This window comes from Vicugna pacos, chromosome 18 (assembly GCF_048564905.1).
Source record: "Vicugna pacos chromosome 18, VicPac4, whole genome shotgun sequence".
NCBI lineage: Eukaryota > Metazoa > Chordata > Mammalia > Artiodactyla > Camelidae > Vicugna > Vicugna pacos.
Genome location: NC_133004.1, coordinates 11,551,659 through 11,578,957, shown reverse-complemented (window position 1 = coordinate 11,578,957; position 27,299 = coordinate 11,551,659). Strand labels below are relative to the sequence as shown.

At 40.3% G+C, this 27,299-nt stretch overlaps 1 protein-coding gene and 1 non-coding gene across 6 annotated transcripts in view; both read left to right on the top strand.

The window, feature by feature from the left end:
* MRTFB (myocardin related transcription factor B) overlaps positions 1-27,299 on the top strand; it is a 252,576-nt gene that overhangs the window by 95,392 nt on the left and 129,885 nt on the right. For 2 of the 5 annotated variants that reach the window (XM_072942168.1, XM_072942163.1), the window contains exon 1: positions 24,987-25,197. The exons of the other annotated variants lie outside the window; for them this stretch is intronic. In XM_072942168.1, the coding sequence (XP_072798269.1) occupies positions 25,153-25,197 (45 nt within the window). In that variant the 5' untranslated portion in view covers positions 24,987-25,152. Of the gene's footprint in view, positions 1-24,986; positions 25,198-27,299 lie in introns of those variants that run through there. 5 annotated transcript variants of the gene reach the window in all.
* LOC116284149 (small nucleolar RNA SNORA31) lies at positions 11,435-11,563 on the top strand. Its single transcript, XR_004193912.1, has one exon. It is a non-coding gene; the product is annotated as a small nucleolar RNA SNORA31 (small nucleolar RNA).

Here is a 27,299-nt window from a genome sequence, read left to right as displayed (position 1 = left end):
ATCTGTAGAATGTATGGTGGTATCACCTTTGTTGTTCCTTATAATGGTATGTAATTTGTGTCTTTCTTCTTTTTTTTCTTCATCAGTCCAATTGGAGGTTTATCAATTTTATTTACCTTCTCAAAGAACCAGCTTTTGGTTCCCTTCCTTTCTCTCTTTAAAAATTTCATTGATTTTTCTACTCTGATCCTCATTATTTCCTTTCTTTTGCTTACTGTGTGTATAATTTTAATTACCCTTCCTTTTGCTAAATTTTTTCCCCTAATTTTATACAGTATAGTTCTTTTAAGGTCTTGATTTAAACTGTTTCCTCTCCAAGATAAATAAGGATATTGAGGCTCAGAGAAGTTGAGGGAACAGTTAAAGTGCACAGCCTCATATCCGATATCTTATTGTCATAAATGCTACGATAGATGGAAGTAAGAGTGCAGCGGGAACACAGAAGGCGGCAGTTAGCCTGGAAACAGCGAGGGAACTTTTTTGGAGAATTGGATGTCTGAGGATCTTATTTTGTTGAGGTCTAGGATAAATCTATGAGACCAAATCCGAAGTATTAGTTCCTAAAGTTTGTTCTGCATTGGCTGCAGATCTCCCTTTCAGTTCCTGTATTCTGAAAAAAATGAGTTAGAATATTCCACAAATATTTCTGCATACAGCTAATGTCCCCTTGGGTTTAATTTACAAATCTGCTTTTTATTTCTATTAAGACTGTTTGCAGTGGTCATGGTAACTATAACTAAGCAGCAGCAGGTGTTGCCGACGAGAGTATGTTGAATAGGAGGAAAATCTTGGGGTGAAATGTGGGGAGATCATTATAAAGATTTACATCAGTATCTCACTGCAAACTGAGTCTCACTTAGTAACAGATATTTCTCTAACAAATGATTCCTTATTTAACACGTTTATAACTTCTTAAAAAAGTACTTTTATCATTAAAAATCCTTAATTCTAATAATAAGCAGTGTAATATAATAACATCTCAGGGTCCACATTAGAAGGCTGAGTTCCTCTCCAATCTGAATCAAGGTACTATATTTAGGGATTTTGAAAAATACATAACAACTGTTTTCTGGTAGGCACTAACAGGGCTGGTGGTCAATTGTGAGGAAAAAACAAAGGGGAAAAAAGTAGAGGAGTTATTTCCAAATGGCTGGAGGTCTAAGGATTACATGTATTTTATTTTCTCTTCAAAGGCAACATGAACCTGAGCCTTTAAAAACAATTACGGTTGAAAAAGCAAGCTATTCCTTTCATTGTTTGCTTCTCAAAATTATAAAATTTTCATTCCCTTAAATTTGCAGAGAAGACAGTAGCAATGGGATTAAACAGCTAGTTTGTGATAGTGTCAGGACGAGAACCTAAACTCCTGAGCCAGAAAACCTGGATTCTGATCCAGCCTCCCTCCTTCACACTGTGTAACTGTGAGTTTAGCTTAATGGCATTTTTCTTCTGGTTGTGGTTTAAATGGGAAAATGTGTGAGTTATTACTCAAATATTTAATACTATTTTGAGTATGGGAACCATTTTCCTCTTCTCTAGTACTCAATGAAAGGATCATAATGCAGATAAGAAGCTACTTAGAGTTTTTGTTTCTTAAAGTGATTTCACCTCATCTACTCCATCTACCTTTAGAACTATATATTTTTTCTAATTGGACAACTGTAACTGAATGTCATGCATTGATAATTGCTTTAAAACCCATCAGCTCTTCAGAGTCGAAAGATTGGCTTTTCAGTTTTGTTTGGCCTCAAACTTTGTAATGATGTGTCCAGCAAGCAATATGTGCTAAAATAGTGTTGCTTTCTCTCAGGTTACAAATCTTGAAGTTTATGTAACATTCAGTGTGCGCGTGTGTGTGTGTGTGTGCGCGCGCGTGTGCACCTGTGTGCACGTAGGTCCTTTGGAATGTGTATTTTCCTCTATTTGAGGACTTCCCTGTACTTTAGCTTTCAGGTTGTTGAGTGATAAGAAGTCTTGGTGTAGAGAGATTATTTGCAAAGCAGCCTCCCCTGCCTGGAATGCTTCTCCTTCCTCACCTTCCTACCCTTTCCCTATCTTACTTTTTAAGATTTAGCTTCATTCCTTATTCTCTCTGAGATCCCTTTGCTGATCCTGCTGCCTGATTGTATTAAAATTCCTTCCTCCCATGTTCCCATTACACCTTGCTCTTACCTAATGTTCTTTACCACACTGTTGTGATCTGTTTTCTTGTCTGTCTTCCTAACAAACCTTTAAGTTAGGGAATTGGTCATGTCCATATTCCAGCATCGAGCAAAATGCCTGATTAAAGGCGCTGCTCAGGGAAATTGTGTTGTATAGGAAGCCATGAGTTTGATGCATTACTGCATTCAGAGAATGATAAGAATATATTATTTATCTAAAAAGGTATTTCTTCTTCCTTATGCCAGTCTCTCTCTCTCTTTCCACTAAGGAAACATTTGAACTACAAGAATGAGCTCAGGGGTTTTCTTAGAGTCACTGACACTCTATTGCTTGGTGTGTGTTAGATCCAGGGACTTTAGCGGGACCCTGGGAATCATCCATGGATTTCCATTTCCACTGCTCCAGTTAGGAGAATGGAATTTCACAGTAATGTAACTGCATTTCTACGTTAAACACATACATAGGCCAGCTGGCTAGGAATACAGTCTTCTTGTAATGCCTTCACAAAGCCAGTAAATTAGGCGCTGAAATAGAAATTACCGAGATTGAAAGAGTAACCATTTTAAAGAGGCACTGGCCCCAGCTTCCTTTTTCTGTACTAGGAAATAGTAAAGAGAATTGAAGTGCTGCTGCCGTCAGTCAGGTGGTGCTTAACTTCCTGCAGAAGTTCTGCCTGGCTTCTGGATGCTGAGGCATAGAAACCATGATTATTATTGGAAGAAAAAACAATGAAATTACATGATGTGACTTATGTATTAATTTATAATCTACCTAGTTAATGGATGACAATTTCTTGACAAAGGGTGTTCTTGAACCAGAATTTAAAAAAAAAACTTACAGAAGACAAATTACAAATGAATTTTGACATGGTATAGAGCATGAACTGAAGTTTATCCAGAAAGACTGAACATTGTTCATACAGATAGCGAGGAACCTATAAAGGCCTAATTTATTTGAGTATCTGGGCCAGGCATCTTTGCTCATTCTTTCCCTTCTCACCATTTCTTAGAGTTTCTGATGGAGACTTCAGGTTGCTGTGTGACATAGTCTCCTGACTTATTCCTGAAATTCCTGTTGATCAGATGCGGCAGCGCTGCTCATGAGTGGACGTGATACATGAAGTAGATCAGTGTCTTTGTATTTTTCACTCAGCAGGACAGCACGGTGAAGTTCTCTTAGTCAGTTCATGGAGCTGGGTCTTGGCTTTCCAGTGTGTCGGCAAGTCTCAGAGCTACTTGAAGTCTTCAGTGTCTAAGTTGCTGGGCTTTCACCGTGTGAACCGAAGGGCATCCCGTTTGTCATAAAGAACTGAAGTCAAAAAGTGAGACTTCTTTTGTTAATACACAATTATTTCCAGTAGTAAAGTTTGAGGAAGACAGGTTTCTCAATGTAAGCTTTGAGAGACTTAGTAAATTTCACATGCGACCTTTTCCTTTTAGATTTAATTAACTCACAGACTTGGGCACCACACTGCGTTTTCCCCGAGTAGCTTTTCCGGATAGGATGGGTGGTCACCATCTATATTTAATGGCTTCCGTGTTGATGAAATTATAGCTGAGTGTAGGCAGCCCACTCTTGTACTAAGAGGTATTTACGTTTCTGCTTTGTTATCCTTTTAAGGACTTAAGGCTGCCAACGCGACACCAGTGCTTTTTATTGGTCAGTTAACTGGGGCTAGAGGGAGTGGGTAGAAGAAAGGAGACCATCTATTTTTTAAAAAGAGGAAAAAGAAGATGTAAGCGAATGCTCAGACATTGAAATTTAATATTATGGAAATCAGCAAGCTTTTAGAAAGTAAGCAGCCTAATTAAAAATAAAGAATTGAACCCATCTTTCCTTTCTGTTGAGTTAAAATGGTGGGCTGGTGGAGGCCTGGAGAGACACCACCTCCCCCACCCCCCCACCAGCCTAATTTAGGCCATGTTTTAAATTAGCCCATAGAGGGCTCTCTCTCCTCTAATCTCTTTCTTATATATAGAATTGTCCATGACATAGTTTATTAAAAGTCTGTTGTCCCAACGTAGTAGTTTTTATTACTTTAAAAATAAAATGATACAATTTATATCTTTTGGTCTGTGAGAGTCTGAAATACAGCTATGGCCTGATTAAATGAATTGTTCTTGAACAGACATTTTAGATTTGTGAATTAATAAGATTCCGTCCTTTTGTTAGTGGAAACTGTAGTCTAGTTATGTTTGAACAGTAAGTTTTGATTTATTGTTAGTGGTAAAGTTAGAGTGTTCTTAAAGGGAGAGGAAGTTACAGAAAGTTAAATGCTGTCATTGTGTCTCTTCATACTAAGAACAGAAGTAAAGTATTTCAGTGAGTTGAACCTTAAGTTAGAGCTTGCCTTTCCCAGTGTTATAAGAAGCACATTGCCTAGTTACTATGGCAACACATTTAAATTATTGAGTTGAAACTTATGATGTAGATCTCTATACAGATCTGCTGTGAAAGATGCTGTGACCTAAGAATCTTAATGCTACTCCTACAACTATTTCAAGAACAATTATTGACCATACACTTGCTGTGTGGAAGGTGCTGTGTGAGAGACCTGGGTACACAGATGCAAAGACAATATTCTCAACCTGTAGGAGCTCAGATTCTTATGGGGAAAGAGTAAACAGCCACATGGACCAGAGCAGGAGCACTGATAGAATGTCAGTGTGTGCAGGGTGCAGTGGGCGTGTGGCTGAAGGGAGTGTTTGAGGTGACTGTAAGGATGTGTGGAATTTCCTGAGAGACAGGGAGGTGGGACGAAGATGCTGTTCCCACAAAGGAAACTGCATGGGTAGGGGCTAAGAGGTGAACAGTTACTTTAAAGCACTTTTTAAAAAAATCACTGTGTCTTTTTTTTTTTTTTTTTTTACTGTTAAGAAAATTTTTGTGGTTTTATTTTATCATGAGGCATTGAAATATCTGAACAAATCGGTACCTGGCCCGTGAGGCAGCTGCTTTCTCCTTAAGGTCTTTGGATTACTAGAGCAACTTGTCGGTAGATTAAAAAAAAAAAAAAAAGACAACCTTTTGCATTACTTAAGTCTTTCCAAGGCATAGTTGAATGTGATTCCAAAATCAGCCTGCCAGCTGCCCCACTTGACTGTGTAACTGCGAGGTATTTAACCTCTGCAAACCTCCTGAGGATTGAACCAGAGCCTCCCTGTGAAGGGCAGAGTTCAAAGTTTGACATTTAGTAAGCTCTAGGTAAATGTGAATTGCTGTTTAACAGCATCAGTGCTACTACCGTTATTCATTCTAGTTTCCTGGTAGTTTTGAGTGCCTTTGCAGTGGTGAGAGCACTGTGTTCGTCCAACAGCCTCTCTGCTTGCTTGTTAGTGGTGTCCCTGTGGGTACCGACAGTGTGCTCAGCGCTTGGCTAGAACTCAGGGTGGGGACGTGTGCATACTCCCTTCCTGAGGCAGCCTCCAGCTTAGCTGAGAATGAAGATGGACGAGTCTGCAGTAAAGCAGGTGTGCGCTGAGCCGCGCCCTCCAGCTGTCTGAGCCCTCGTCCAGCGCGCTAATTAGTGCGGCACAGGCTGTGCTCGTTTCCCGCGCTTCTCTTTATCTCCCTTCGAAGAGCCTGTATTTTTTTTTTTTCAAACTGAAGGTTTGTGGCAACCTTACATCCAGCAGATCTGCTGGTGCCATTTCTCCAACAGCGTTTGCTCACTTAGTATCTCTAGGAAGCATTTTGTTAATTCTCACAGTATTTCACACTTTTTCATTATTATTATATTTGTTATGGTGATCTGTGATCTTTGATGTTATAATGAGTCACTGTGGCTGAGATGATGGTTAGCATTTTCTGGCAATGAAGCATTTTTAAATTAAGGTGTGTATACTTTTTTAGACATAATGCTGTTGTGCCTTTCATAGACTACAGTACAGTATAAACATAAATTTTATACACACCAGGGAGCCAAAAGATACATGAGACTCACTTCATGGAAATACTTGCTGTGTGATAGTCTGGCATTGAATGTGCAGTATCTCTGAGGTCTGCCTGCATAGATGCTTGTGTAGCCCAGTTACTTTTCAAGGGGCCTAGGCATGGGTTACTGGAGAGAGAACAGAGGGTAGAGAAAGCAGTTAGGCAGAGCCAAAGGAGCCCACGACTCAGGGAAAAAAACAGAAAAATGTTTCTGTGTCGTGGACCTGGCAGGTGTAAGAGGGAAGCAGTTCCAGGGCTGCCACCTAGATTCTTGCTCCCATTCACATCCAGGTAATGGAAATTCCATCAGTTTGCAGGGCCACGAAAGAGGTCAGCCACATGTCTGTCATTTTTCTTTTGGAATGAAGGGATTTATTATATCCCTTCCTGATAAGTAACTTTTGATCAGATACAAGAATGAGCACTAAGCATTAGAATACGAGGTGGGTGCAGCTGGGGCGGGGGTTGAACAGACCAGAAGACAGACTTCATTTTGGTCTCTGACAGCTCTCCAACAAAAAGTGCAGGAAGAGACTGCCTTGCACCAACTGCTCTGCTAGGAACTAGGGATAAACTCAGAGATGAAAAGATGAGCAGCTTCTCACCTCCGTGACCTTAGAATCTTATGGGTAGGTGAACAGACAAAGATAAACAGATAAATGTAGTGCACACGGAGAGGACTTTGCAGAAAGGTTAGTGGCGAAGGGCACCGAGGACAGGGCCCAGCAAGGGTCATTGGGAACGCTGCAGAACACGCTTCCCTTTATTGTCTTCTCCAAGTGTCTGTTTCCAGGTAGGGACAGGATGCCCTGAGCTTTCGTTCAAAACATCTGCCACCACGGGCTTCTAATCCCACTGCTGCTGCTTCTCAGCACCTCTTTGCTTGCCGGGGTCCAGGCCGTAGCAGTGAGCTGTGGTGCTGCCAGGGTTGGAGCCTCCCATGAGTCGAGCTGCTGTCCGCCAGCTTTGGCCTCCTGGACCTGGGCCGTGTACTTCTCTGAGCCCAGGATTTGAAATGGCTGCTGGGCCTGATGCTGGGACGGGGGCTGGTTAAAGAACATCCAGGAAGCTGTCGTATCTGCAGTGTCACAGGTCTGCATTGCTCTTTCCCAGAGTGTCCAAGTGCTTGAAATTCTCTGACACTCTTGAGTCTTGACTATCTGAATAAGACAAAATGTTAATATTCAGGAAAGAATACTCTGGAAACGGGAGGTTGAATTTCATTATAAGCTTCAGTTCATTTAAAAACCTCTGGTAGAAAATTTCTCAGTGCACAGCAGTAACACACTGAATTATGCAGGCGGGAACTAAGAGCTGACCATGCGCGGTAGCTGTCAAAACCCGAGTTTGGGAGACGGCCGTGGCCGCAGGTCCCTGTGGGCTACCTGGCCTCCTCATAGGTGTTTAGGAGATGACATTTAAGGCCTGTACCCCGGGAAGCTTACTTCTCTCTCCCTTGGGATTCAAGATTAGAGAATACTCAATTATCTCTAGTTCTTTCAGACTCTGAAAAGTCATGTGTAATAATAAACTTGGTGTGTGTGTGTGTTTATATGTTTCAATCAAAGCAGTTTCATAACAATGATAGCAGCAACTGTACCAACAAAGAAAACCTTTGTCTCATCATCTCTGCTAAATACTATAGTAGCTTGATATTTGGGACTTTTAAAGGCAAAAGCCTTTATGTATGTCATTTACTGTGAGAAAATATGAACTCCTTATAGTAATCTGAAATATGTATAATCCATTTTAAACTTTGTACCACATTTCTGTTTCATTTTATTAGTCTCTTGGTCTAGTCCTGACTTGATTTAAGTATCAGAGTTACTGGAAGAAATTGTTTCTTTTTAAAGGGTTTCAAGCTTAACTGTCTAAAGGCTTAAATATAATTTCTTCATTGTTTCTTTACAATTTCTATAAAAATACAATTATTATTTTCACACAGGAAGCTGAAAAAGCAGGCTGTTCTAAAGGAAGCTCTTGTGTAGTTCCTTCCTTTCTAAACTTTAAGCCGAATGCTTTTCCTCACTCCAAGTTCAAGGGCTTACTTTACGTGCATGAAAATAAACTGAACAGCACCTGCCACTTAGTCACAAAAGGAATATCTTGAAGCTGCTAAGCAAACAGATGTACTCAGTTTAAGCTTTTGAGATGCTCAAAGCATGTGGTAAAAATACAAATTTCAAAATGAATAGTATGAGGAAATAAAGTCAGAAGGAAACATAAACCAAGGGGTCAAGTTTGATACCTGAATTGTGTACATTTTACTCTCAGTGCCGTCATTATGGCGGGAACTGGTACTTTGAAAAATCTGTCCTTGAAAACAGAGTTGTCAGTATTTTCCCAAGGAAAGAGTTGGCATCCTTTATAGTTTTTTTCCTTCTTTTTAAAAATTTGTTGTTAACAACTCTTTGGAATAGCAAGAGGAGAAAAATATAACAATACTAAATGCTTCTGTTGTAAAATTATTCAGCATTGTCTGTTGACTTCAGTTAGTTCAAGAAAGTCTACTCTAAATATGTTTTAATTCAGACAGCTTGCTGAAGTCTACAGTAGCTTGTTAAGTTCTTGACACTAACAGAAGAAATGAGGTAGGTAGCCAAGGTTTAGTGTAAATTTAGTATAAATAATTGTGTTTGGTTCCAATAAAACACTGGGAGCCCTATTCATGTTTATCAAGGCTCAAAGTTCACTAGCAAATTACCTCAAAATTCATATTTGAATAATTAGAGGGGAGAATGTAGAAGCCTTGCTAGAAATTTTATAGCTACATTTTGTTATCAGCAGAGCTCTGTGAGCTGACAGTATGAAGAATACCAAACACAACTTCCAGTCTTTGCCAAGGAATCGGACAAGATTTCCATCACAGATGAGGCAAACAGCATTTGAAATTTTGTTGCTGAGTCAGAATAGGAGGGGAAGAAGCAAACAGTAAGGGTCAGTATGGTTTGCCCTTTAATCTCAAAATGATTTTAATGATCCTTAGAGTAGGGTTTGTATCTTGTTAGTCTGTTGCCCTGAGACTTACTAGAAACTTCAAAACAGCGCTTGAGCTGCGCTTCTCATGGTAGGACAAGGCAGGCTTATCTTCAGGAAGGTCCTGGTGGAGGCAGTCCGGCAGCTTAGGAGCACCGATGGTCAAGAGCTGACTCTCCTGAACTGGATATATGCAGAGGCCAGGATCAGGTGGCTAGTTCCATGGTGTAATTTTTGTCAGTGGAAGTGTGGTGCCAAGGGTCTCAGTGGGCAAATAGAAAGGGTTCTGGAAGAGGCAGAAGGGTGTCATGGAAGGAACTCAGAAGGCAGACAGGAGACAGGCCCTGTTCCAACTCTCTCAGCGACTGCCTTTGTGACTAAGGACAAATCACTTTAATTTTTTGGGCCTCCGATTCCTTATTTATAAAATGAGGGAGCTGAATCCTGCGATTTCAGAGGTCCTGGCCCCTTCCAGCCTCCAAGTGCGGTGACTCTTAAGAACTTCACCAGTGTAGTGCCATGTCTCATCTTATGCATCTTGTGACAATTACACTGTCCTCTTCCAGAATTTAGGTTGAAATTGATCCATAATATGCTGACAGTCACCAGGTTCTGTTCACTTGTCTCTGGGGAGTGTCTTTTTTGTTTGTTTTCCTTTTTTCCTTCTCACTATCTCCACAGTGGACTAGGCTCTCACTGTTCTTGTCAAGATAATTGCCTCACCCTCTTGACTTTGCCCTTCATTCCTCCAACCTGCATGCTATTCCTGCAAGTGTAAATCCCCCACCTCACCCCACCTCACCTCTCCCCTCCCCATCCCATCCCATACGAAGCTGTGAGTCTTATCTCTCTTAAATCCTACTTTCATCGTGAGCATTTTCTTGTTCAGAAATCATCAGCCTTATACTTTGTGGTAAGATACTTTGTGATCTTGTCCCACCCCATCCATCCAACTTTATTTTCTGTCACGTTCCAACACACCCTGCTATGTAATTAGACTGCTGTTAGCACTGTTTTCATAAGCATTCTATACTCTTCCCTGCTTATGTAACTTGGTGGTTTTGTTTCTTTCATCTGGAATACTTTTTTCTCTTCCTAACCTATACATTTAGCAAATTTAAGATGCAAGAAGGGTAGGATAACCGAATGCAGCTCTGTAGATTGAGGGTGGGGTGGGAGAGAGAGGTGGGTTAGCAATGGCATGAAGGAAGGAACATTTGGGAGCAGGAGGGAAGGACAAGTAGAGGTTAAGCATTCACAGATTTAAGTCAGAGAGAAAGGAAGTTTTTAAGAAGCTCACATCAAGTGTTTGCCCTCAATAAAATAGAAGCCAAGTTCATCTGCCCAGAGTCATGGGTAGGGGGAATGATGCTAGGGACTTGAAGAAATAAGGAAACCACCACTTCCTGTGGGCTTTGGGGTGGGCATTACTAGAAGTGAATAAAGGATTTACTGAGAAACATTGAGAATCCAGCTGAAATGAATTAACATGAGTTTGTGATGGATGCATTTCCATCTTTCCAAAGTTGTCCAGTAGTGCTTGGCTGGAGGGCTCCGGCTGGGGAAACCCAGAGCTGGGTATGGATATTGTGAAGTGGCTGGATCCTCCTCTGCCCAGAGAGGAAGGGGAGGGACATGCCCCATCTGTTCATCCTCTCAGCTGCTGTTTTCTCCTTTTCCTGAGTCCTCTAACGCTTCCCTCCTTGCCTCACACTCACTTGATGGCCTCGGTCCCGTGCACTGAGGAGCAGCCAGAAGAAAACGTCCCCAAGCTCTTCCTGCCGAACTGCCTGCCTGCTGAGCCATGTGCCCCACACTTGCTTTCCCTCTGTCAGCGCGGTGGGCATGCTCCGCGCACAGCCAGCAGTCCTGCTGGACCCGATGCCGTCCCCTCCTACCTGCCCAGGAGCTGCTTCGCTGACTTTACGCTTCCTTCCTGACCTCATCGGTTTTTCCCGGATCCAGGCAGGTGTGGAGTAGGGGTGGTGTGGAATTTCATCAGCGCCGAGGGTCTGCCGAGCCAGCGCAAAGCAGCCATGGAGTTTGTGACCCACTGTGCAGTAGAAAGAGCGGAGAGACCAGGTCAGGGAACCAGGGACATAACAAGGTGGCAGGATCAGTGGTGCGGGAACCCCAGGAGGGTGAACGGATTGTTGGATTCAGAATCTGAAAGACAGTGAGCCGGAAATCTAGGAGGCACTCCTTGGAGGCTGGGTGCAGGAACCTGCCATGATGGAGGCTTATGCCTGGTTTGGCGAATGATCATGGGGCGAGTGGCTGAGGAAGGGTGAGGAGTTGCTGGATAACAGCTTCAGTAGTTGTGACAGAGTCTCTGGATGTGACATTCAAAGGCAAGGGACTCATGCATCTATTTGACAGGCCCAGAGCGATTACTTCTGCTGCTAAGGTTTCTCCTACAGATACAAGAAAAAAGCATCCTGGCGCTTTCTGTCTGTCTGTGGCAGCCCAGATTAAATGCGGAAGTACAGGGGAAAAGTTTTGCAACTTAGATATAACTCTGTGAACGGTAAAAGCCTGCTTTACTCCACGTGCCCCCCGCCCCACCCCCAAAAAGTGAAGAACAAACTACTGTGTACAGAATAAACAACATGCTACTACTGTATAGTGCAGGGAACTATGTTCAGTACCTTCTAGTAAACTGTAATGAAAAATAATATGTTTGTGTGTGTGTATATATATATAAACTGAATCACTATACTGTAGACCAGAAAATAACATAATGTTAAAAAAAAAAAAAACAGACAAGCAGAGGGACTTAGGGAGAAAGGAGAGAGAGTGGTTTGGAAACCACAGCGATAAGCAGGATGGTGCCTACCTCGCCTGCAAGCCTGGGAGCAGAGGTTGTGGGAGGGAAAACCAGCACCGCGAGAAGGAGCTGCGAGGAAGGAGAGCCAGGTTTTCTGCTTCTGCTCTCAGCCTGGGAGCCAGAGCCGTCGCTTTACAGTAGAGGTCTGAAGTTTTCATTCCCATCCCCCTCAGAGTCCTGGAGTAGCTTAGTCCCTCACCTGCGTCAGAGTTAGGTGGTCCAGGTGCCTCCTCGGGCATTTCTGGCTACCCTGTGTGAAATGGCATCCTCTTGCCAAGCTCCCCTTCCTGTTTTTCTCCGCAGCACTTATCGTGCTTGAGAGTACACATTTTGTCTATTTACATATTCCATAATGGCAGAGATTTCTATATGGGTTATTGTATTTTATTTTTAATATAGCTTTTTCCCCTGTACCTACAGCAGAACGTGGCAAAAGGCAGATTATGTAACTAATAGTAGTTGAAAGTAGAGTGGATGGTGGATGAAGGGAGAGACGACGAAAGAGGTACAGGAAGGAGGAAACGATGTGGTCACAGGAGGTTGTTCCAGAACTCAGGCTCTAGGGTGGGTGTAGGATGTGAGTGTTCTTGTGGGAGGCTGAAGAGAATGGGAAGGTTCCTGTTGTTGAGGAAACTGGATTGTGGGACACTGGATAATAAGAGGGAATTCCAGCTCCTCCAGCATGACAACAGAGGTTACGGAGAAAGAAAAACGACAAATCAGGCCCAGTCACCGGGGAATTTAGGGTGTCTGGGTGGCCTTTAGATGACTCTAACAAATTTGAGGACAAGATCTTTTTTTTTTTTTTTAAAGCATATCCACCAAGATAGTAAGTAATAGTTGTGAGGTATTATTGCCTCCTCTTACTCAAGCTTGATTTTCCCCCACCCCAGTTCTCCTGCATGCATTTAGTCAAAAGTGAGTTCCTTTAGTTTTGTAGATCACTTGAATTTTTTTTAGTATTAAAAAGTATTATATAGATAGAACTAAAATGTGCTAACACTGGTTTTTAAAAGTCTGTTACTCTGGCCTGGGAGAATAAGAGTGTCAATAAAACAGCTGCTGTGGATGGCCGGTCCCTTCAGGTCTTTAGCGGCAGAGTACTGGTATTTGCTTTTCGAACTGTCATAGGTTCAAAATACAGTGCATGATTTATACTGATCTGTTTGTGGTTGGAAACTTTAATGTTGCCAAGGTCTTCACAATTGACATCTGAATATCTCAGTTATGTTTCTGGTAAATTTATTATTTTAAAATACCCTGCCAGACCATAGTGCTTTCCAAAGTTGGCAGCATATTATTGCTCATGACCTCATTTATTATTCAAACTGATTGTAAGTGTTCTGAATGTTTCAGTATACAACTATTCATTTTATCCACTTGAAGTGCATTTTAGGTGTACTTGGACATATCTGAAGGGTTGTTTTCGTCTAGTCTACATAAGCATAAAATAAATGTTTTAAGTATTTGAAACCCCACTTCCCACATTTTATTCTACTTTTAGGTGCAAAGTACCTTCCAGAACATCAGACAGTGTAGTCCGGTTCCCAGTAGGATTTCTTCAGGGTAATAGCTTCCTTCGAGCCTACGCTTGAGGCTCTGTTCTGCCCTGTTTCTGCTGGCTTTGAGCTTTGCCGAGTTCCATCTCCTACCCTCAGCTTTCAGCTGTTATTTTCTCCTGTTCTCTGGTTTTCTCCAGTTTTCTGGTTTGCTTCAGTTCAGTTTCTTACTCTCTGTCTAGTCCCTTTAGATCAATAACTTTTCATTATCCTTTAGATCTTGGTTTCAGTATCCCTTGCTTAGAGAGATCCTTCTAGATTCTCTTCTTACTACCACCTTTGGTCTCTCTGCTGTACACTGTCGTCATGCTTTCCCATCATAACTCTTGACAGCTAATTATAATTATATGCTTCACGTCTGCATGCCCCTGTAAAATCCACAGCCTCTGAGGGGCCACGTCTGCCTCACGAATGCCATGTCCCCAGCACTTAGAATGAACAGTGCCTGGCACACAGAAACCTCTTCACAGACACGTGTTGAATGAAGGAGTGAGTGAATGAGAGTGAGTTCCTCCTTGCCACTGCAGCTGTGGCCCGGGACCACTTGACACAACTATTTGCAGTACTCAACACAAGTATAGTCTGGCCAGGTCTCCTTCACCGAGAAAGCGCCAGGCAAGTTACTGATGTCCAGGTCTCCTTCACCGAGAAAGCACCAGGCAAGTTACTGATGTGTCTTGGGGCTGTGCTAACAGCGATTAGGAAGGTGACCTCAGATCTCTTTCAACTCCTAACTGGCTTTACTTGGAATTACTCTACTAAGATGAAGATCTGGTTCTTGTTCCTGATCGTAGCTACTCTTCTGTGTGGCAATTTTGAGGACGAAGAATTATGAAGTAAATAAATTTCTGTGAAATAATTTAAGTTCTTTCCCCAAATCCTACTACTGTGAGTCAGCTGGGATCACATGATGCCAAATTTCTGGGTTTTTAAGGCCAAGTTCCATAAAATGAATCGTGTATGTGCATATGTGGTATCTGGAAGTTTTACTCTATTGCTAGAAAAATATTCTGAACAAATAATAATTCAGTAGCCCACTTTTCCTAACTTTGTGTAATCTGACAAAAATGTGTTCTTCACCTTGTATGGGTCCATAATCCCTTATCTTAAACTCTTGGGCCCAGCTGCATTTTGGAATACAGACTTCTTTGAATTTTAAAAAGTTAATTTGCTACCCCGTGAGGTCTGGGGCAACATCCCACAATCAAACATTAATCCTCTGCCTTGAAATACTCACATTAAGTAGGTTAAATGTCCTGTAAGTAGCTTCATTCAGGTCAGTTTAGGTCCTTGTTTTGCTGGCACATAATTCTGGTAAGGTTGGGCCATAGATGAATCACAGAAAACTTTTAGGTTTTGGAATTTGAGGGCTTTGGAGTTGCTAGTTAGACAACTAGTTAGTTAGGTACACACCACAGCCTCTGAGATGTCTGAGTTGCTCTGAATGCCTCCCTCCATCCTCAGAACCACCATGAGGTTAAGCCACACAGCTCTGTCACCTGGACCGCAGCAACTCCCTCCTACTTAGCTCCCTGGCGATTCATTCTCTGGGACGATGGTCCTAAAACAAGTTTTGGTCATATCATTTCTCTGTGTAAATCCTTTCAGTGGCTTTTTATTGCCCTAAAGATAAAGTCTGCATTGCCTAACCCGTCACACATGCTCAATATGACCTGGTGCCGTTTACCGCTCTAGCCCTTCCGTAACCTCTCCCCATTTTTCCATCATACGAACATATTTCTTTCATGCTATAGTCCCTTGCCTCCTGGGACTTCTGTCTGGAATAGCTTCTTACAAGAAAACCTTTCTACCCCTGGTTCTAGACTAGATGCCACCTTACCTTTGTGTGGAACACTTTATGCTCTTGTGCATTGTGATGTAATTCCGTTGCTAGATCTCTGGAGCAGCTTTCTGAGACTTGGCGCTACTGACTTTTTTTATATGCCTGTCTAAGGCCTAGTACTCTCCTAGGCCTCTGACATTTGCCCTGCTTTAGCAGTCAACTTCTAGACAGGGTTCTAAATAATCTGTACCATGTTTCTCTATCTTGGTGTTGACATTGGGCCTGGACAGTTCTTTGTTGTGAGGGAGCTGTCATAAGTATCATGTAGGATGTTTAGCATCATCCCTGGACTCTGCCCACTGGATACTAGCAGCACACTCTCTGCCCTAACCCCATAGTCACAACCAGAAATATCTCCAGACACTGTTAAATGTCCGCTGGGGGGCAGCCACCTCTAGTCAATCCGCTGGTCTAGAAGGAGGGCTTTTTAAGGCAGAGGTTATGCTTGTGTGGATCTCCGTAAGTCCAGCTTGGTGCACATAGGTTGGCTTAAATGTAATGAATTGAATAAATGACTAAGGTGGGGATGAAGGTGCTGGGCAAGGAAGGGGATGGATGAAAGGAAGGATGAAGAGAAAGTTTTGTTCTTTCCGTAACAGGGAGATGAGAGAACATATAGCAAGTGCTTTTTGAGGAATTGAGCTACCACACAGAGGGCTCAGGCTGTTCTGCCTCTTTGACTACTTCCTTTGCCTTGTGGGCCATCCCCCAGGGACTTCTTTCCTGCCTTAGAGCTAGAGGCACAGAATCTCGATTGCTCAGTCTTAGAATCCACCAGGAAGCATTTGTTAAAGTGCCGTGGAAGCCGTGGGCACAGATATGGGTCAGAAGCCAATCCCTGCCCTCATTGCTTCAGACTAGTGGGAAGGACACTGGTGGGTTTTGTCTCTGTCCTGAGGCCCTTCCACCCTTCCTCTCCTGGCGTATTCCTGTTCCTCCTGTCCAGTGTAGATTATATTAGGCCTTTCTGTTATATGGGTCCATGGACCATATAATACCTCTTTTCCTTCATGGTATTCCTCACAACTTCAATTATGTGTTTTTTTCCTCTGCTTATTTAATGTTTCTATTCTTTGAGACTAAACCTATGGAGGAAGGAATGGCACATGTTTTGTTCATTTATGTTTCCGTAGCTCTGGCCCAGTAACTGGCATATTATAGGCATTCAATACATAATTTACATAGAAATGAGCATGTGTGTGGTAGACCCTCCAAGAACCCGTATTCCAGTGGAGGAGACAGTGCATACTACTCTGCCAAGTTCTGCACCAAAGGAGCAAGAAGAATAAATTGGAGTAGAAGTATCTGGGCTGACTTTATGGAAAAAAAAATTGGAAAATATAGGAGACTAGGAAGGAAAGAAGAAAAGTTATTCATAGCCAGAGGCTCAATATCAGGAGACAACCATTTTGGCCAATTTCAGCCTCTGCTTGTTTTTCTCTTTCTTTAAAATACAACTTATTTCACACTTTGAAATACTTCATGAATACAGAAAAATACAGAGACTACTCTCTTAACAGCTTAGTCAAATCTTAACATTTTGCTACCCTTGCTTTACATCAAAATCTTAAAATGCTATAAAAGAAAACATCACACATATATTTGATGCTCCCTGTGTACCCTCCCAGATACCATTTCCCCATCTTCCTTTTGCAGAAGAACTGTCATCTTGAAGCAGGTTTGTATCATTCCCATGCATGACTCTCCACTTAACATTACATACTTGTGTATTAATAAACAATGTATTTGGTTTGTGGATCTTGAACTTTGTACAGTATGGTATCAGACTGTATAGATTTCTGCAACTTGCTCTTTCATTTATGTATGAGAAATATCTGTGTAGAAGCACGTGGCTGTAATTCTTCATTTTTGCTCTGTGATATTCTAGGATTATACTATAGTCTATTCATTCTCTGTCAGTGGAAGTTTTGGTTATTTTCATGCTTTGCTTTTAACCAGGGTGGCTTATGAACATGTGTTCTGGTGCATATTTAAGAGCTTCTCTGGAGTTTGTACTTAGAGGTAGAATTAATTGCTGGTGCATATGGCATTTGCATCTTTGACTTCACTAGATGTTGCCAGATCATTCTCCAGAGTAGTTGTACAAATCCCAGCCCCTAACAGCGCTGTCTGAGAGTTCCTATTGCCCTATATCCTCGCCAAGCCTTGGTATTGCCAGACTTTTGAAGTTTTTTGCTGATTTGAAATAGCGCATTTCCTTGATTTCAGGTGTGTTTGAGCATCATACCATATGTTTATTTGGCTATTTTGGTTTTCTCTTTTGTGACTTGTGGGTTTCTCTTTTTTATGTTTTTCTGTTGGATTTCTTCCTGCACCTCCCCTTATGTATCTTTAGTTCATTATATATTCTGGCTGTTTGTCTTTGTTGATACTTTGCATTTGAAAAATGTTCTCCCAGTGGCTTATCTTTTCACTTTGTTTATGGTGTGCTTTGTTTTGTACACGTGTTAAATTTTAATCGAGTCATATTTATTAGTCTGTTCATTTATGGTTGGTGCTTTTGCATAGTGTTTAATAAATCTCTCTGTACTCTTGAGTATTTTGGGGTCATGAAGGGATCCTACCATATTTTCTTCTAAATTTTTGTTCTGCTCTTTGGCATTAAGTCTGATCCACATGGAATTTATTTGTGTGTGGGTATGAGGTAGGGAACCACTTTCCATGTGAATAAACTAGTTGCACTAGCCAGTGTCTCGGATTGCCTAGTCCATCTTCTCTACCCAACTGTAATGCCTCCTTGTTTTGTATCCGGATTGCTCAGTGTGCACAGCTCTGCTCCATTGGTCTGTAGTATGTTCTTGTGTCACTACTACACTGTCTTATACTTAACTGTGGCTTTGTATACTTATATGTTATGCATGGCCCCGTGGTAAGAACCTTGAATAGATTTATGATTGGCATGTAGGGTCTGCTGATAGAATATTGGGTGGTTGCATTTGGAAAGTAAGTGGACATGAGACTGTGGACGGTTTTGAGAACTTTCAGGACACAGATTAGATCTGCCTTGGGACCTGTGGGCCGCTGGTTGCTGATGGGGATCCCAGTAGGGACGGGGGCTGCGATCTTCCTGCAGCAGTCAGTGGGTTTTCAAAGGGGACTACAAGTCTCAGAATGATATTGTGTGTGCATTCCCCATACACTTGTATATGTGTCTTATGTTTTCTTTCTTTTTTTTTTCTGGACACCTTTCTGTTAAGTTTTCTTTAACCTGTTAACCCTCTTAAAACCTCACCAGGTGCTTCAAACTACTATTACATGAGAAAGTGTTTAGGAACTGGTTATTATGAACATACACCGCTTTGGTGTTACAGCCTTTGTTTGAAACAACCTTTGTTTGAAAACTAGTTCTTAGCATTGCCTTTTTTTTTTTTTTTTTAGTTAAAGTGGGACTTTTTTGTTTTTAAGATTTAGGTTTACTTTTTCTTTTCTACTTTGTACTGAATTGAATCGGAAAAAAAGTGAACACTATTTTTAAATGCTATTATTCTTTTGAAGAAAAGCTTCAATTTAAAATATTTTCTAAACTGCAAAGGATTTCTGTCAGCTCTGCTTGCTTCTAGTAAGAATGAGTAACACAACCCTTTTTAGACGTTGGAGAACAAGAGCAGGGTCATGATGCTCCAAATGTATGTCATGTCTTCCTTCTTTTGGTGGCATTTGAACTCTTGTTAAATATAACTAAATTAGTAAGACTCAAATAACAGAGGAAATTGGCAGAATAAAGGTCATTAAGCCCTTATGAACCTCTGGTGCTTCTGTGATGTTTGAAAAATAACTATTGAAAGAGATAACAGAATGAGAAAAAAACCAAAAGCTGTTTTTCCCCCAAATTGGAAATATTTTTATTTTCTTTACAGACTGTAGAAGTGCAACCCACTACAAAACCTCATACAGTACTGAAGGGTGTATGACAGTACTACCCAGTAGAACTTTGTGCAGTGATGGGAGCATTCTGTTCTGCACTGCCAGGACAATAGCCATTAAGCCCGTATGGCTACTGAGCACTTGAAATGTGACTGAGGAACTGAATTTTTAATTGTATTGAATTTTAATTAATTTAAAATTAAATAGACACACGGGGCTTGTGGCTACTGTATGGGACACTCAGAGAGCAATAGCCAGGTTGAGTGTACATTTCCATGTCTGTCCCTGTGTGTCCCTTGGTCTCTCTCTCTCTGCCTCCTGCCCATTTCTCCTCACTCTTTGTCTCCTGCCTCATCTCTTTTCTTCTCACCTTCTCTCTGTTTCTTTGGCGTGTAGCCTGCCTTGCACACACTCCCTGCCTGCCCTTGTCTGAGGCCTACATGCCGCTCTCCGTACCTGCCCCTCTCTGGCTTGCTCTGTGTAGATGTTACATGTATACGTAGTCCGTTGGGTTCCGTAGCCAAGTTTTTATACTTAATTATATACACATCATGGACATTTTCCCTTTTTGGTTCATATGGCTGTATGTGGTTTTTTTTCCAATTATACTATAGTTTTAGTGAAATGAATGTGCCAATATTTATTTAACCTACTGATGGGCAATAGATTGTTTTCAGTTTTTCTCCATAAATATTTTTAAAATAACTACTTTTCCCTGTTATATTTTTTCCTGTGTGTTCTGTGAGTACTTCACTGGTGTGCATGGTGGTGTTGTTCAAAACTGTGAAATCTGCCTTTTGTTATGTACTTTGGTACCTATTGGAATCCCCTTAGCATTTCAGATTTAAGACCCCTTTAGAGTCGCTTGCCTGCAGCCTCAAGGACCATATTAAGGTTGACAGTCCTTAATAACAGTGCAGTGTGCTGAGGAGAAAGAGACTGGGATGTCATGGTAACCTGAGTGTCTGCCCACTGCTGTCTGTCTCAGGTGGGTGGGTGCAGCTGCGTCCACCTTACCTTAGGGTGTGTGTACTGGCAGCACCAGGCACAGCCTCGGCCCAGCCCCTCCAGGAAGGCCATCTTTGCTTCATGGTCAGAGTTCCACTGGGGATAAATACTTGGGGTTCCAGGTCTGTCTTGGACTGAAAAGGAGATCTTGATTCCTACCCAAGGTTTAATGGAAATCCTGGCCTGGCAAAGAGAATGGGATGTCTGCCAACAGGGGCAGCTGGGAGCAGGAAGCTCAGAGTTGTTGAGGACAGCAGTAGGGGTGGGTGAGTGTGGGCAGAATCCCTCTCTGGCTAACACCTCAGTTCTCTCCAGTTGGCAGGGGTTTTTTTGTTTCTTTTACCATATCTCCAAGAATTTTCTAAAAGTACTCTGTTGCTGCTTATCTGATTAAAAACTCCTAAGTCTTTTTCTTCTTAAAATAATTCGATTAATGAAATTCCATTTAAGAGTTGCTTTTCTTCCTTGGCAAATGGGTTTTCATGCACTAAATCTGTTTTAAAAGGTTTATAATGTGCTGAGGTCATTTCCAAGTGATGTTCCAAGTGATGATTAAAGATTTTTCATCTTTATCTGAAAAATATTTTTCTTAAGGACAATGATGTATTCATAGGAAATAATTAAAATAATGCTACTTGAAAAACAAAGGGCTTGTGGAACACAGAAATCTGAGCCCCTTCCCCTCCTTTAGTTTAGTCATTTCCAGTACAGGATTTGTAACCCTAAATAATTGCTTGCAAGGATTAAATTCAAAATCCTGAACTTTTCTAGCTACTTTAAGAAAAAACTAAAGAGAGAACAAGGTTATAAGGAAGAAAAAATACATAGAGAGCTTTTATTTTACTGATGGTACTTAAGAAAAAACTTTGGAAAATTCTTGTAATCACTGAGATTAGTTTGGGCACCTAGGTTTTTATTTTTTGTTTTTTCCTTCTTTCAGAAAACTTCGTTTTATATGTATAGCGCCATGCTATATTGCTGAATATCTAGAAATCTTAAGTCTGTTAAATATCAAATGTTGGAGAAAACAATACTAAATATGAATATTGATTTCAACCTCTGTTACTTTTAGAGCTAGCTTATATTATGCCTGTATTAGGAAAATTTTAAAACCCTATTATCATTTATTCATCAGAATATTTTTGTATGTCAGAACAGTTGGTAGGAATAAACTGTTTTTTGAAAGTTTGAAGTGTAATTAGAAAGTCAAGACAAGCTAGAAATGAGATTTAGCATGAGGTTTTTACAAAATTTAGGTAATAACTGCAATACTTCTTATGTTATTTCCCATAATAGGGAACCAGGAATGTGATAGACAAAATAATGGTACCAGTTGCTAATATTTATTGACTTACTATGTGTTCAAAGCTATGCTCTGCACCTCAGATCTGTTCCATTCTCCCTTTAATCCTGTGAAATAAGTACCTTTGTCACCCCCATTTTTAACTAAAGATCCTGCGGCTTTGAAAATTTAAGTGGTTTGCCCACATCAGCTAGAGAATTTCAGAGCTGGAATTTGAACCCAAGCAGCCTGACAAACAGAAGAAAGCTGCTCCCACCGCAGACCTTATGTGACAAGGTCTCTCGTGAAATATGGGCTGGAGCGCTGTGACAGGTAAATACATCAGCCAGGAAACAACTATAACTAAAAATGAAGCCAGCGGGCCATTACTGAATGCCTGCTCTGTGCCAAGCGCGATTCCAAGCACTTGACACATACTGTCTCATTTAATTTGCACCCCACAAGGGAGATATTATTTATACTCATTTTACAGAGGTTTAGGGAAGTTAAAAAACTTGCGTCTAGTTGTGCTTCATGTAACTCATGAAGTTGTGATAGTGCAGAGTAGTGGATTAACATCAATTTAAGAAAGATTTCTATTAGTTTATTGCAAAGATTTCCCTCATTCTCTTCAGTTCAATATTTTCATCATTGACTAAGATGAATGTACAAAAGGCAAACAAATTTCAGATGACACAAAGTTGAGAGTATATGTATTAGAGGATGGAACAATAGTCAAAACATTCTTTTTGTTTTGATTTGTTTCCTTTTTACATTCATGTGTTCAAGGATAATGAGAAAACAGAACTAAAATCCACTCTCACCTCTGCCTGTAGCCACCCCCTTGCACTGCCATATTCACACTCGCACAGTTGAAAACCGCTCTCCTGCTTTCTTGTGTCATTAGACTTGCATTTTAGCAAAAATGTATGTTTATATTCCTCTTTTTCTAATTTACTGTTTCACTTACCAATAAATTAGATATCTTTCCATATCAGTATTACCTGGAGAGCTTCCTCATTCTTTCTCATGACTGTATTATATTGTATGGATGTGCAGTAATTTATTTAACCCATCTCCCATTGATCATGACTGGAGTTGTTTCTAGGTGGTTGCTATAAAAAATTATACTGCAGTGAATAATCTTACACAATATTATTTTACATTTATTTTTAATATACACATGGTAACAGTTTTTGACATACAGTCCTAATTTTGACAAATATATGGGGTTGTGTAACCACAACCACGTCCAGGTACAGAACAGTTCCATCCCCCCAAATTCCCTTGGCTTTCCCTTTGTTATCAACCCCACTCCTGGGAGCCACTGACCTAGTCTCTGTACCCGTAGCCTTGGCTTTCCCACAGCGCCATGTACTGAAGCCCTCTGAGGATGGCTTACTTCACATAGCATAGCACATTTGAGATTCAGCCATATTGTTGCACGTTTCAGTAGCTCATCCCTTCAACTGCTCTGTGGTATTCTAAAATATAGCCACACCACAGTGTTTTATTCCATTCAGATTGAAGGACATTTGGATTGCTTCCAGCTTTTGGCAATTATGAATGAAACTCCTGTAAACGTTACACACAGAATACAGTGTTTTTAAAAAGCAGCCTTATTGAGGCATTGTTTACATGGCATAAGATTTACTCATTTAAAAGTGTAAAATTTAATGGTTTTTGGTAAATTTGCAGTGTTAGACAACCATCACTACAATCTAATTTTACATATCACACCAAGAAGAAAGTTTTTGTCAATTTACAATTAATCCCTGTTCCCATCTGTTTTCTGCCTCTACAGAGTTGCTTTTTCTGGAAATTTCATATAAATGGAATCATACAACATGTGGTCTTTGGCATCTGGTTTAGGATATCACTTAGCATAACGTTTTTTTAGTTTTGTTCATGTTGTATCACTATTTCTTTCCCTTTTTGTGGCTGAATAGTATTCCATTTTAGGATATTGGGATATACCACATTTTGTTAATCCATTCACTAATTAATGGACATTTAAGTTGTTTATAATAAGGAGCTACTATGAATGATGCTGCTGAGAACATTTATTTACAAATCTTTGTGTGGAATTTATGTTTTCATTTCTCTTGGATGGATAACTAGGAGTGGAATTGCTGGATCTTAGTAAAATTATATTTAACACTTTAAGAAAATACCAAATGGTTTTTCACAGTTACTGTATGTATCATTTTACATTCTCATCAGCACTGTTTGAAGGTTCCCGTTTCTCCAGGAACATGACAAGAGGCCTGACCCTCTCAACCCATTTTTATTCCAGTCATTTAAATTCTACAGATTAAATTAGGCAACACAGACAGCTTTATGATGTTGAGTCTTCCTGTCCAGTAATATAATATACTGTAGTTCTTCAAGTCTTCTTTGGGGTTCTTCAGTAATGTTTTAACATTTTCCTTATGAAGACTTTATATATTGCCAGTTACATTTATTTCTAGATATTTTATCTTTTTGTTGCTATTGTTAATGAGGCTTTTTCTTCCACTACATCTTCTGTTAATGGTTATTTGTTTAAAAGATCGTAAGAATGAAGCAATGGGCTGTGTATAACAAGATCTACTTTAATAGAGATAAATGTGAGGCCTTGACCTTGGATCAAAACAAACAAAAAGTCAGTTCAACAGGAAGAGGATGAGGAACATTGTGACTGGAGAAACCATTATAATAGTAGCTACTTATGTGCTTATATTTAATCTTTATTATAATACCATGAGTTGGGTACTATGACCCCAGTTCATAAATAGGGAATTAAGCTTTATTGAGGTTATATACTTTGCTTAAGTTCATATAGCTTGTTAGTGATAGTGCTGAATTTTGTCTCCTTGTCCATCTAACTCTGAACTGACATCGTGTACTATACCTTTCTCTGGTGGAAAAAGATTTTATTCAAAGTTCATACATATAAACTCACACCAAATTAATAAAAGCCTCAGAAGACTGAGAGTCAACTATGAATTTTTTAGTATTTCTGGTACTGGAAGATTAATTGGACTTTCTTCATGATCTCAAGTATAGACCCTGGAATTAAGGAGTCCCTGCTGTCTAGAGGAAATACTCCAGTTTCTGTTGGGTAACACATAACCCCAAAACTTAGTAGCTGAAACCCGCAACAGTTACTTACTATCTTCTGTGATTTCTGTGGGTCAGGGGTTTGAGGAGGGTTCAGCTCAGCAGCTCTGGCTTGGTCTCTGGTTTGGTTACAGTCAGAGAATGGCTGGGAAGGTGGCTGAAATAGCCAGGGCTGGTTGGGCATCTTTCTCTGTCTCTTCACTTCATCTTAGGGCCTCTCCATGGGCTCTCCATGGACTATATTTGGCTTCTTCACAGTACAACAGCCTTAGGACAGTCAGATGGCTGACAGGGCACCCCGGCAGCTCCAAAGATGAATATCCCAAAAGACCTAGGCAGACCTATTATGACCTAATCTTGAAAGTCATGTAACATCCCTTACCCTAGCACAGACTAGCCTAAATTCAAGCAGAGGATCAAGCACACCATCTTTTGATGAAAGGAATATCAGAGTCGTATTTTGAGAAGAATATGTTGGATGGAAGATAGTGTCATGTCCTTTGGAAAATACAATCTCCCACAGTGACAGTTTCCCTTCAACGTGGGGCAGGGCCATTTGGTAGAATTCTCTGAAATGAAGAGGACTGCCTGTGGAGGAGTGAGATGTGTTCATCGTTGGGTATGTTCAGAAAAAGGCTAGGTGTCTGGAGGGTAGGGTGGTTTTGATATCTGAAGTGATTTTGGCCCTCTTATGCTCCAGTGTTGTAGAAGTGATTCTGAGAATGTTTAAGTTTTACTAGTTTGAACATTAATAAGTGTTTTTGGAAATTTATGAATACCACACATTGTAAGAATAATGTAGATACTGTGCATTCAAATGTATATTATATCACATTGTGAAAATTTTGGAACTTTAAGAATATCTTATCCAAAGATCTTAAATCAGTAACCTAATTTTCCACCTTAATAAACTAGAAAAGAAGAACAAGCTGAACTCAAGGCAATCAGAAGAAAGGAACTAATAAAGAGTAGAGCAGAAATAAATAATAGAGAAATAGATAAACATTAGAGAAAAATCAGTGAAACCTAAAGTTGGCTCTTTGAATTGATTTTTTTGAAAGGACAAACCTTTAGTTAGACTAAGAAAAAAAGAAAAAAGACTCAAGTTACTAAAATCAGAATGAAAGTGGGGACATTACTATTGACCTTACAGAAGTAAGAATAATTTTAAGGAAATAGTATGAACAGTTGCATATCAACAAATTAGATAACCCAGATGAAACAGACAAATTTCCAGAAAAATACAAACTACCAAGATGACTCAAGAAGAATTAGACCATATGATCCAGCAATCCTACTCCTGGGCATATATCTAGAGGGAACTTTAATTTGAAAAGATACATGCATCCCAGTGTTCACAGCAGCACTATTTACAATAGCCAAGACATGGAAACGACCTAAATGTCCATCGACAGATGACTAGATAAAGAAATTGTGATTTAGTTATACAACGGAATACTACTCAGTCATAAAAAGAATAATGCTATTTGCAGCAGTGTGGGTGGACCTGGAGATTGTCATTCTAAATGAAGTAAGCCAGAAAGAGAAAGAAAAATACCATATGATATCACTTATATGTGGAATCTTAAAAAAAAAAAAAGACAAACTTACTTACAAAACAGAAACAGACTCACAGACATAGAAAACAAACTTATGGTTACCAAGGGGGAGGGGGTGGGAAGGGATACATTGAGAGTTCGAGATTTGCAGATACTAACTACTATAAAATAGATAAACAACAAGGTCCTACTGTATAGCACAGGGAACTTATTCAGTATCTTGTAACCTGTAATGAAAAGGAATATGAAAACGAACATATCTATGTATGCATGTGTATGACTGAACTATTAATGCTATACACCGGAAACTGACACAACCTTGTAAACTGACTATACTTCAATAATCATAATAAAAAAGAATTAGAAAATCTGAATAGACCTATAGCAGATGAAATTGAATTAGTAATCATACAACTTCCCCAAAAGAAAAGCCCAGAACCAGATGGCTTCACTGGTTTAAAGAATTAACTGCATTTCTTCATAAACTCTTCCAAAAAATAGAAGGAAACATTTAACTCATTCTTTGAGGCCAGCATTACACTGATACCAAAACCAGACAGAGAGCGCATGAAAAGAAAGTTAAAACTATATTCCTTATAACTATAATGTAAAAGTCTTCAACAAAATACTAGCAAACCAAATCCAGCAACATATAAAAAGGATTATATACCATGACCAGGTGGGATTTATCACGGGAATACAAAATTAGTTTAACATCTAAAATTTAACTAATGCAATACACTATATTAGAGGAATAAAGGGAGGAAAACCCAGAATTATCTCAGTAATTACAGAAAAAGCATTTGACAGAAATCCAGTACCCTTTCATGACAAAAACACCCAACACACGAGGAATAAGAGAACTTTCCCAGCCTGATGGGGGCATCTGCAGAACACCACCACTAGCATCATCCTCAGGGGGACAGACTGAAAGTGTTCCCACTTGGGTTAGGAACAAGGGAAGATTCAGCACTGTGCACTGCCTACCCAGGGAAACTCGGCAAGTGAAGACTGAAAGGCACCCAGGTTAGAGAGGAAGTAAAACTGTTGATGTGAAATGTCTAGAATAGACAAATCCATAGGGACAGAAGGGGGATTAGTGGCACATGGGCCTGAAGGGAGAGGGGAACAGGAAGAAATGGAGTGAGATTTCTTTTAGATA